We start from the raw sequence: 12,357 nt of genomic DNA, 5'->3' as shown, positions 1-12,357 counted from the left end.
CAATAATGTTATAGCCAACATGACCCAAAGATATTTGGACACCAGCTTTTTGTTTTGCCAAAAATTGTCACTTACCCTGTTAAGAGTAAAATTTAAAAGAAGAATGTATGCATGAAATGGTGTATTGTACATCTTAATCATCCTCTTTATGCCTTGTAGGTTTACAGCCTTTCACAGACTACACTTTTGTGCTGGTGGCCTGCACAGCTGTGGGATGCGGTGCCAGTTCACCTTCGACAGGACGCACTTTACAAGCCTCTCCCACAGGTACAGACACATACACCCCCACCAATAAATTTCCATGTAGAGGCATAAAGCTGGAAAAAGTAAAAACAAAATGTTTACTATGCATACTACTTTCTCATCAATTTCCCATTTTACACACACTTTTAATGGCTATTTTGTATTACACTGACACAACATTGGATGAATTTTGAACATTTTAAAATGAATTTTGATCTAGTTATATACCCTTCTATTCTGCCAGCGCTTTTTGTTCTGCCTTCGATGGCTCGTTAATCCCCTTAAGCCCCTCCCTCCATTTATTCCAGTGTCTTCTCGTCACTGACGGCGCCGCCAAATAAATCAATCACGTCAACTTAAATTAATTAAAACCGTGCAATTTACGGTAACCTATTTTCCACCCAACGCGTGCGGGTTGATTATTGGAAAACATTTTTAATTGGAAGCTGAAAAAGTTGAATTACATCATGAAAATATCATAAATTAATATTTTTGAAAGAGTGCAGAAATCCTTCAGGAACTGACTTGATTTACTCGCTGTCTTTTGGAGCTCATGGAGAATAATGTCTTGTCTTTTTCTGTCATTGAAACATAACGAATGGTTGGTTGCGTCTTTTAACAAACTGCACTTCGTATATAATGAAATGTCACAGTCGAAAATGTCAAATAAAATCAATTGGGGAAATTTTCATATAAAAAATGGTATCTGGCTGCGTCTCCATTGGATGTGCAAACATGACTTTTATTGTGACATTAAAATCATTCATTACTGAAGTTGAAAGACGGTAGTAATCTTCAACTCGGGTGGGGTAACTTTTTACTACCATGGGCCCTTTAAATGTAGTAAACTGAATAATGCAATGTTTATCATTGAATACACATGATGAGGACTTTTTACAATTGGTTCACTGAAATTTAGTGTAGTTTTTTTTTGCTTTTGAATGTAGTTGTGCTTGATCAAATGCTTTCTCATCTGCAGCAATTCATAGTTTTCCTTTCCGTCTGTCCAATTCTAGGTGTGTGGTCCAAACCCAGACATGTGATAGTCAACACATCTGTAGTGAAACTGTTCTGGGATCAGCCATCCAGGCCCAATGGACTCATCTCCCAATACAGACTACGCAGAGGCGGTCACACTATTTTTACCGGAGACCACCATGACCGGAATTTTACCGACGCTGGACTCTTGCCAGACCGCAGGTGTGTAAGCTTGTCAGAACATAAACACATCACCTCCAAAAAAAAAAAAAACACTGCACTTGTAGCGTCATCATTAATTAAATTCCAGATTTGGATGCATGTTTGTGTCGTCTTAATCGGGGTGACCCAGCTTTAAAGGCTGAGCTATCAGTTTATCCGTGTCTCCCTCTGAGGACTTCACTCTCTATATGTCTGTTTGTGCCATTTAATGTGCAAATATTTGAATTGCCAATGATGCAAACACACTCGTCCCTGACACACGCACACAGCAAAAGCAGAAATCTGCTCTGACTTTTGCTTACAGACAGCAGTGGAGCAGAGAATTTTATGTATTTGTTTATTTTCGTTTAACCTTTATTAATCTGCCTTTTTCCAAGATGGATTTGCTGTTTTATTTATGAGGCTGTAAAATTATACCCTTGCTTTGATGCATCGATTGACTCAAACAAGACTATACCAAAAGTAAATACTATATGTATAGCATATGTATAAAATCAATAAAGTAACAAAACTACTACTACGACCACTTCTACTTCTAATAGTTTAACAATGACAGAGCTTCATTGCAAAGCGCTCTTCCCTTGTGGCCTAGGTGCGACCATAGTCAAAACTTTTTACATTCATTCATTTATTATGTGCATCCTCGTGAGGGTCGCTGAAACACCCTAGACCATATGTGTCAAAGTGGCGGCCCGGGGGCCAAATCTGGCCCGCCGCATCATTTTGTGTGGCCCGGGAAAGTAAATCATGAGTGCCGACTCTCTGTTTTAGGATCAAATTAAAATGAAGAGTATAGATGTATATTACATTTCCTGATTTTCTCCCTTTTAAATCAATAATTGTAAATTTTTAATCAATTTTTTTCTGTGTTTTTAGTTCAAAAATCATTTTGTAAAATCTAAAAAAATATATAAAAATGCTAAAATAAACATTGTTTTAGATCTAAAAAAAAACTAATATTCATGGCTTTTAATCCAGTTCTTTTAATCCATTTATTAAAAAAAATCTAAATATATCTAAAATGGTCCGGCCCACATGAAATCGATTTGACGTTAACGCGGCCCGCGAACCAACTCGAGTCCGACACCCCTGCCTTAGACGGGTCGCCATCATGTGACGTTCAATTTTCCTTAATTCTATACCGTCTGCCACGGGGCATCACTGTCCTGAATCTCTCCCTCCACACCACCTTCTTTCCAAGAATCCACTTCATTCCTTTCCATCCTCTCGCTCTCACCTCCTTCCCACCCGTCGCCTCCTTCTCCCAATTTGCCCCCCTAACCGAGAATTACACCCGGAGCCGTGGCCTCATTATCTAAACAGACTCGTGTGTCCAGGCATGACTTTGTGCGTGCGCACCAGTCCGCTCCAAGTGGCCATTGATTATTTATGACAATGTTGATTAGCTGTCACTTTCCTTGGGCACTGCAGGAAGTGTCTAAGATGACGAGAGAATTAACCTACTCCCCGTGGCAAGCCTCACAGGACACACACACATGCATAGCCGCGAGGGACCACTTGAAAATAGTACACTCGCACATAAATTGTTTGATGTTTGAGTTTTTTTAACTTTTGTTTAGTGTGTAACAGTTCATTTTCTTTTTTTGGTCACAATAGTCAATGAAAACATAAACTAGAAAGTAGTAGTTGAACATCTTTAACCTATTCCCAGCCAACTATGAGCAGTAGCCAGGGCCTCTAGCCCTGAATTTGTTGTCCAACCTTCCTACTGCGCATGTTTTTGGGATCCAGGAGGAAACCAGAACACCCAAGAAAAGCCCACGCAGGCAGGGCAGAGCATGCACACAAGAAGGTCGACCTGACATTTGGTCGACCTGACATTTGGTCGACCGGACGTTTGGTCGAACGGACGTTTGGTCGAACGGACGTTTGGTCGCTGGGTTCGCTCGCTGTCAAATTATGACAGAGTTTACTGTTGATATTTTGATATTAGATATTTAGATATTAAACTCTCTCTCTCATGATTATAATTTTGAGAGCTGGTTTCAACAGTAACAACCCGGCGACCAAACGTCCGTTCTACTAAATGTCCATTCTACCAAACGTCTGTTCGACCAAACGTCCGGTCGACCAAACGTCCGGTCGACCAAACGTCCGAGTACCGTAAAATAAATCGCAATTTGTCCTCATATTCATTCTCTAATTCCTCTCTTCTTTCCATTTCTCCTTTTCATCATTTTAAGTGTTTTTCCCCTTTCCCTCCATATTTTTATGTCCATGCCAGTATAAACATATGAGTCGCCGTTAATACCTTTTTTCCTGCCTGCCTTCTAAACCTCCGCCAAGGTGCTAATGGCCTCCTGTTTAAAATGCTCAGCCCAGGAACAATAACCCAGCACCGCCACCTATTAATGCATGTGTGCCCGAGTTTATAGCAAATTAAAGGCTTTTAATGTTAAATGGCATACCACTTACACAGCTAATGTAGGCTTTAGCGCCAGCCAGCCGCACACTCTTAAAAGGGAAATCTATCTTATGATGTCATGAGCGAGCGTGTCGGTAGAGGTGCCGTTGAAAAAGTGCATGAGGATGATGGAGAGAGAAATTTTTGTTTGCGTTGCTCGTCACGAGAGAGATTGCACAAAGCAACCTAGGGAAATAATAGCTTGAAGTAAATTATTCAGGTCAAATTCGTGTTTTTTGTCAAATATCTTAACAAACAAGGATTTAAGAATTATTGCTCTATGAATGGATTAAAGCAAGGAACTTGAACGTCCGTCGTATTGGCAAGAGTGAGGTTACGTATGCCTTAAGTGTAATGAACAGACTCTTCTAATTGACTCTGACTTCTACTGTGAGTGGAGTGAAGAAAGGACAGCTGTAAAGTGGGACCTAAGGCTGCTTCGGGTTAAAAGTACTATATTTTGCTCCAATTTACTTGAATATTTTAACACATGCTGACTGAGGTATCGTCATGCTGCCAAACACACTAAGGAGGAAATTTCATTATAGGCGTTATTTCAAGCATTAATTGTTGTATTTTTTTATAAAGGCTGCCTCCTTACTTTTTCATGTTGTTTCATTCCTGTAAAAGAATATCTTAATTTTTACTCCATTTTTTATCTTTACAGTAAGTGACCATACATAATATATACCATAAAATCTACACTGTTGCAACAATAAATAAATGGTGTATTAACTGTAATATTGAGGTAAAATGTATTGTTCTAGACATTTATTCTCAAGGCATGCATTCTCTCCATGAAGTGAGATCATGGTTAAGGTCACCTTGCATAAAGACTTCACATCGCCCATTTTGCAGTGTATATTTGGCTCTTCTGCTTAAGTATTGTTATTAACCAGTGTCAACAATGACATACGCAGTGTGTATGGAACCATTGCAAAGAGAGCAAGCCTCCTCACCCCCGTATTCTTTAACATAGTTCTTCTCAATTATTTTTTTGTTATGTCCCTCTCCCCCATTGGAAGAAGTGTTGCACAGTAATAGTAAGTATTTAGAGGAAAATATTGAAATACTTGTTTATGGAACTCTTGAGACATATTTTAAATGGAATATACTTTGCAATTTTTTGTCATTTCACTGTCATTGCCTGAAATCAGATTTCCGTTTAGAGAATTTGGGTACAATAAGCATCTCGATGATGTAAGCGGAGCTAGACACATTCCAGTTATAATCATTAAATATTTCAAATAATACAAGAGAGGCTCAAAACCAGAATCCCGAGGGACCTCTTACTAAAATGAAGCCAAGAACGAAACAAAAAAAATATTTCCTACTCTCACGTGTACATAAAGTAGCCAGCCAATCCTTTTCAGTAGACATAAATGTTTTTTGTGTCTTCTCTTTAGATATGTTTATGAACTGGAAGCCATCACTGGTGGCGGTGCTGGTTTGAGTGACAAACATGTTATAAAAACACCCTCCTCATGTCCCACTGGGATCCCAACTCCACACAATGTGACAGTCAGCGGCCCCCACTCCATCTCCTTGGCCTGGACCCCTCCTGGTGAGTCGCAGTCCAAACAGATGGATGGTCATTTTTACAGTGTCTTCATCAAAATGACATGCAGATTAGTCACTATTGTCATGGTGTTTAATGATACAATTAACTATAAAATACATATTTGTCTCATCGTGACAGCTAAGTGTGCATGCACGTGTATGATGACACTTATTTTTGTAGAAGTGCCCGTTTACATTCATTTTAAAAATCTTTTTCACCCAATTCTAAGCCTCTGAAAAATGATGTGATCCTTCTAGATTTTTGATCACGTGATGAGATTCAGGACTTCCCTAATATTTATATTGCTGATGATTTATAGTTTTACTGTCGCTGGTAATGGGATCCCTTTTTCATGATTTTACCATCACAGGAGTTATATTAATATTCTAACATTAGTAATCTCACATTTATTTCCATTTTTAACTCAACTCAACACTGAGCAGAAGATGTTTCCCATTTGAATTGCCTCTTACTCAGGTCAGCAACAAACAATATCCCAAAGTAGCTTACTAGTCACCCTCTGGCCTCTCTGGATCTGGATCACACACACACAGACACACACACACACAGCCATACACTTTGGGCTGAGTTTCATGCTTATGGGCTAGTGATTGTCTGCCCTAACCCATCTATCGCTGCTCATTAAGCTCTCATTAGCATGATTTCCTATCTCGTGAACTGCTTATAGGGCCAACCAGCACAGACACTTCACTTTGTTGTGCTTGTGGCTTGGTGTGCAGTTTTGCTGGAGTGTGCCTGTGTGTGTTTATGCACACTGTGGAGATATTTCCATAGGCAGGTCTATTCTATTGTCATTATGGCTTGATTTTAAAGGTGAGGAAATATCGTCTGGGTTCTCACGCTTGGTTAACTCCGAGAGTCTGGAGTGTCTCCGACGGATGTGCGGGTCTGTGTGCGCATGTGTGTATGTGTGGGTCGCTCTCTGGAAGTGCACTTGTTTGTGTGTGCATGCATATCCATCATTCATACGCATATACTAAAAATAAAAAAATGCATGGCTATTAAAATGACATAATCAATTGTGGTTATGTCTTGCATACAGGTCCAAAAAGCTATGTATGTTTTTGAAGAAGAAAAAAATTGAATCACACATCAGACTTAACGAGGAGGAGGTGTTTTTATTATAATTTTACTGTGTGTGGGGTATGTGACAAAGGGTGCTCATTTTTAAAGTCCATTGTACCAGAATTGCTCAAGTGTGTGCGGCGTGTTTATCTAGCCGCATGTGTGCCTATGTAAGTTGGTATGAGGGGTGAATAATTGAAGTCTTTCATTTGTCTGGTAATCAGTTCGCTCTCAAAGATATCTAAAGTTCATGAATGTTGAATTACCCATCACAATACAGTTGGCCTGAATTATGGAAAATCCTCCAGGGAGGAAGTTGACAGAGTCCATTTATATGTGGGGTCACTGCGTTTCTTTATACATTACATCAATTTATTTCTGCCTGTTTGTGAATCCACAGTTAAGATTTAGTTAGTTACTTTTCAGCACAAGATATAGAACTGATATTGTTGAAAAATACCTGGGGTAAATTTATGTTATGGGGATGAAAGACAAAACATTCCCACATCTACTTAACCCTTTATAGGAAAGTAATTGAACTCATTGCTTCCTATTGACGGCACTAGAAGTCCAATCCATTTTGACTGGGATCGCTGGCAGCCATGGACATCACATTTTGGGACATGTAAACCACACTTGTATAGCAAATATATTGTGGCCAACATGACCCAAAATGTGATAGCACGATTGTGGACGCCAGATCTTTCTTTTATTTTTTTGATTACCAAAAAAATCACTATCCAGATTATGATGTTGTATTGAAGATAGTATTTATTGTGTGTTTTCCTTTTTCCACAGCCCGCTTCAACGTTAGTCAGCCTGTAAATTACAACATCCTTTTGAATCCTGGAAGTGAAGGAGCCACAGTGCATCCCACAGGTCAAGATCTGAATCTCACCGTGAAAGGTCTTCAGCCTTTCACCATCTACAATATGCACGTGCAAGCTTGTCAAAATGGTTTGTGTCTAATGCCAAGTTAATATCTGTGCGATCGGAAAGTATTACGTACCTGGAAATGTCACTAAACTCTTTTGTTGTGTCCCATTATACATAGAAGGGTGTTGTGTTGGAGAGGGTGTGAATGTCCGGACTTTGGAAAGTGTGCCCAAACATTTATCGCCCCCCATAGTAACAAGGGCTGGTGCAAGTTTCTTGGAGATCAGCTGGTCTCCACCCGAACAACCCAACGGCGTCATCACCTCATACCACATATACAGGTACCATTCATGAGTTAAATGTTAACATTGTAGAAAATTCCTCAAAGTTCAGGTAAAATCTCTCTTCAAGTGGATCATTAGGTTATGTGTGCGCATGTACGGCAGTGTGTTTTGAGTCGCCATTGAAGGTCATGCTCTGCTTGTTGACCAAAGAATGTGTGATCTGGATGCAGGGTCAGATTGGACTAAGCCCTTTAAATCCTCAGGAAACATACATTAGCATAGGAGCACACATACGCCCACTGACACACCTGGTGTGATGGGATTTAGCCAGACAGCGACAAAAGTAGTAGTACTTGTATTTTTGGTCACACACTCAAATTCTCAGCGACACTACTCAATCCACCGTTGATTGATCTGCATCACAAAAATCCGCAAAAATGCAAAAATCGTGAAAGATGAAAAAACATGAAAAACTGGGTTTTACTGTATTAAAGTGGCCAAAGAGGATTTTTTTTACGCGTTATGGCATCTTTTTTTTGTCCAGTCAACTTCATCCTTGGTCATATTTGGTATATTGCGGAATAAAATGGAATAATTCATCTCTATTTGTCTTAGGTCACAAGTGGAAAAAGAGGAGGAACTACTAGTTTTCATCTGGTCCAGTGGACCGCTAGAGTTTTTCGATGCAAGCTCCTCCTTACAACCCTTCACCCACTACCAGTATAAGCTTCAAGCCTACAACTCAAAAGGCTCAGTTCTGAGTCACAGCACGTTAGCCTGTACACTGACCTCTGAACCTAAAGATCTGAGCCCACCTACTGCCACGCCTACTGGTGAGTGGCCAGAATTTTATAGGATTTATTTTAATTCTTGTATCGTGTGATGAATCCTACATGTCACGCACAGGTGCATATTCTATTCATTTGAAATGGAGTGGCCCAAAACAGCCCAATGGAGTCATTGCACATTATAAATTGCTTTACAAAAAGCACCAGCCGGACCCAACACTGAACTCACCTGAAGTCACTGCACTTACAGTGAAGGTAAAATTGCACACGTGCATGTATTCATCCCTTCCTTCATTCATACTCCCAAATGTATTTTTTCAATGCTCTCAGTAGGAAAATAACAAAATATTACAAGCAGTAGTATGTGAATATATAAGAACGTATTAAAATGTGCTGTTTTACTTGGGACCCAACCCAAGTGAGTAAACAAACATTAATAGTTTTCAATGTCCATGTTTGTATTTTCATTCCAACAAAATTATGTTACAGTTTTGTAGGAATCACATTGACAAAAAGCAAAAGTCTGTTGAGCAGTTGTTAGTATAAATCAAGTTATTTAGGGGGGAGGTGGGAAGGAGAATAGGAGCAATGTCAGTCTTGGAGTGAAAGAGGCGTGTCAGACCAATACCGGGGTGAGGCAGGGTGATAGATCAGGAGGAAGAGGAAGGAGAGTTAAATGAGGAGAAGAGATACAAGTATGGATCTACATTCAGTCCAAATGCATGGCCTCTTCTCCATCCGTGACCTTTGGCTTGTCACTCATAATTAATACGAGATGTAAATGGAGACCTTTCACCTTCTCATTTATATGGAACACTGTTTATGTGTGTATGTGTGTGAGCCAGAAGCTCATTGACATGACAAAGACTTATTTGGTGCTGATCCTTTGTCACATACATGCTTTCACCACAGATGCTCTGCTTTTGTACCAACAGTTGTTCTTACACACAGTGCCGTATTTACTGGACTATAAGTTGCACTTTTGTCACAGTTTGCCTGGCCCTGCGACTTGTATATGTTTTTTTTTCTCTCTGACCACCCACCAACAGTGTGTTATTTTGAGAATACAGTTTGTACTCTAGTGCAGGGGTGTCAAACCGATTCCGCAAAGGGCCGCAGTTGGTCCTGGTCTTTGTTACAACCTGCAATCAACTGATTCCAAAGGACCACTTGTTCGAATTGAATGAAAACCTGCACCCTCTGCAGCCCTGGTTTGAAACCCCTACTGTAGTGTGTCTTCCTATATATACATTTTTCCTCTTCGTTGTGTGTTCTTTGGCTGGTGCGACTGAAAAATATGAGATTTAAACAAGTTATTGTATATCAGAAGTGGGTTCCAGACTTCCGAGAACCACACTCACTTTTATATATCTTTTCTATTCATTTCGTTCCGTAGTTTCTTGCAGGAATGTGTGCGTGCTGTGGCGTATCCATTGGACATTTGTGTGTGTATTGATCTTGAGCTGAGTTGGGAACCTTGTTCTGTGCCAGCCTGGCTGATTAATGGGGTCGTCATGGCAATCGGACGGAATGAGGGTACAGAGCACAGGCGGCCTGCGTTGCTAGACCCCGACACACTGCTTGGCACTGTCTCTCTCACACACATACACACACTCACATTGCACGTTTTCTTTCGCCATGCGCTGCAATTCAGTGACAGACCTGTTAGTCACTCAGACATGGCTGTCAGACTTACTTTCTTGTATTCTGGTTCTATTTTTGGTCCTTCTCTTTCTTGCTCTAAGAGCTTCAATTCTATTTAAGATCTGCTCTTTTCTCCACTCAGGGAGTGTGTCTTATAGCAGTATTGGATAAATACTACTGAAGTCATAATTTATGCTCTTTTTTTGTCAGCACTGCAAGATGTTTTGATGTATTTTGGCAAAATAAATGCAGACTATCCTCATGTTTCAAGATGCTGATATGACGTAACATTGAAGTCCACCACGGTTTGACCGAACTTATTAGTTTTCTTATATGCGTCAACTTTTTCAAAATTTTGAAAAATAAGGCTGTCACGACATGCCCCAAAGTGTAACTAAGGCTCAGCAGAGTAAGAACAACACGCCATGTTTAATAGCTGGCCACTTGGTCCGAAGAGACGGACAGGTTTAGGATTGTTCCGCCTTGGCGGAGGTCTAGGCTCGACTGCGTGCCATTCTGCTTCTTCCTCAGCTTTTCTCCCTCCTTTTTTTATAGTTAATTTCCACACTAGACCGATTCTCATTACTCAGGTTTATTTTTGCTTGATCACCACATTCTGAGAGTAGACTTTAGAGGACAAAAAGGCCCACATTTGTTTAGTGGAGCTTGCTTTAGGCCCTTTCTTCTGCCGTTCTTCATTTTAGTCGCCATTACACCTTCCCTGTTTTTCTACCCATTTTCCTGCATATACACCATTGATCAGCCTTTTTTTATTATTCTTTAGCTCAAGCTCCTCATATCAAGTTGCCGTCACACCACTTGTCATTTTTGTCTGGTCGCATCACTCTTCTCTGCTCTTTTGCTTTTCCCATCCCCTCCCTTTATCTCTTCTTTACCGTCCCGTCCTTTAAATCCCTCCCTCCCTCGGCTCGTCCAGATGCTTCACTGTGGCCCTCGGGACCCCTGGGGTAGGGGCGAGTACGCGTGAATTTGTGCCGACTTTTTGTGGATTTGCTCCATGCGGTTATGGTTTCCTGTGTGCACAGATTACATTTTTTATGCACGTGTTTGTGAATCAGTACGCGGATGTGTCTTTCTCTCGGTGTGCCATATTAATACATGCCATTGATCAGAGCAGGACCCCTGACAGTCATCATCCCCAAGAACCATCTGGCCAACGCCTGACGCTCCCTCACCCAAACACAAGCTGACAACCTATTAATCTGCTAGCGGCATGCATACATACGTGTACGGGTGCGTGCTTGTCCGTATGAACCAACGCGTGCGTCTTAGACATTGTTTAATGTGGATGCTAGAGATTAAGTGTAAGTCTACGTGCTTACATATTCGCGATGCACCTGCCTCGATATGTGCGCGTTCCCGTGTATGCTTTCCTTGCACACACACGGGCAACGTGCACACACATCATTCGCCAACAACAGCCGGTGCGGAAGGGAGCTGAAGGGTGCTTGGAAATTAAGGTTATTACACAAATTGAGCCATATGGTCTAAATATTTCAGAGCTGAAATTTACTAGGCAATAAAAATGGCCCCTACCTCGGTAATGGTGTAAATTACAGCTTAACCACCAGCGCTAATGATGTCCTTCTGTACGCCCCGTAACCAACCGTACATGAAGGACACATTGTTTAAAAAACACTCCAGGAAATGCAGTAGAGAGAGAGAGGGAGGGATGGGAAAGGGGAAAGAGGGAAATATGGATGGAAGGCGGAAGGAAGAGGTGAAAGATCAGGAAGGAAATGTAAGTTGTGATGGAAAATGAGAATTAGAAAGGAATGGAGGAAGAGATTGATGGAGGGAGCGGAGTCAGAGAGAGATCAAGCAGCATGTTTACAATCTGTTAGTTTACCATTAAGGGCCCATCAGAGAGCATGGGCCAGCCAGCCAACTGTGTTTCAAGCCAACATGAGCTTTCAGATATGGCACATGTATACTTAATCACATGCCCTCGGAAGATTTGGAATACGTGGCCGCTATAGTGGTAAACATATGCTATGTGGAATTAAACGTTTCAAAAAGCAGTTTAAAAAATAAATCACTCAAAATATACCTGTACTCCTGTGGTCAAAAAAACAACTCTCACAATTGTCCCTAAATTGGCTGTTAGAAAGACGTGACTGGACATACTTTTGTGTCACATTGGAATTGGAGGTCAAATTTTTCTAATTTACTTGAAATCTAGCCTGAGCTTTACTTTATTTTGATGTCAAATGGCCTCAAGCTGCATGT

General features: G+C 40.7%; 1 protein-coding gene across 1 annotated transcript in view; it reads left to right on the top strand.

Moving 5' to 3' along the window:
* Positions 1–12,357, top strand: part of ush2a (Usher syndrome 2A (autosomal recessive, mild)) — a 141,948-nt gene that overhangs the window by 109,875 nt on the left and 19,716 nt on the right. Inside the window, exons 68-74 of the mRNA XM_077624061.1 lie at positions 160–267; positions 1,260–1,443; positions 5,275–5,432; positions 7,314–7,472; positions 7,570–7,732; positions 8,291–8,508; positions 8,582–8,718. Of these exons, the coding sequence (XP_077480187.1) occupies positions 160–267; positions 1,260–1,443; positions 5,275–5,432; positions 7,314–7,472; positions 7,570–7,732; positions 8,291–8,508; positions 8,582–8,718 (1,127 nt within the window). The remainder of the gene's footprint in view (positions 1–159; positions 268–1,259; positions 1,444–5,274; positions 5,433–7,313; positions 7,473–7,569; positions 7,733–8,290; positions 8,509–8,581; positions 8,719–12,357) is intronic.

The sequence above is a fragment of the Stigmatopora argus genome, chromosome 2 (assembly GCF_051989625.1).
Source record: "Stigmatopora argus isolate UIUO_Sarg chromosome 2, RoL_Sarg_1.0, whole genome shotgun sequence".
Classification (NCBI taxonomy): Eukaryota; Metazoa; Chordata; class Actinopteri; order Syngnathiformes; family Syngnathidae; genus Stigmatopora; species Stigmatopora argus.
Note: the sequence above shows the minus strand (reverse complement) of the source record. Positions and strands in the feature narration are given on the sequence as shown.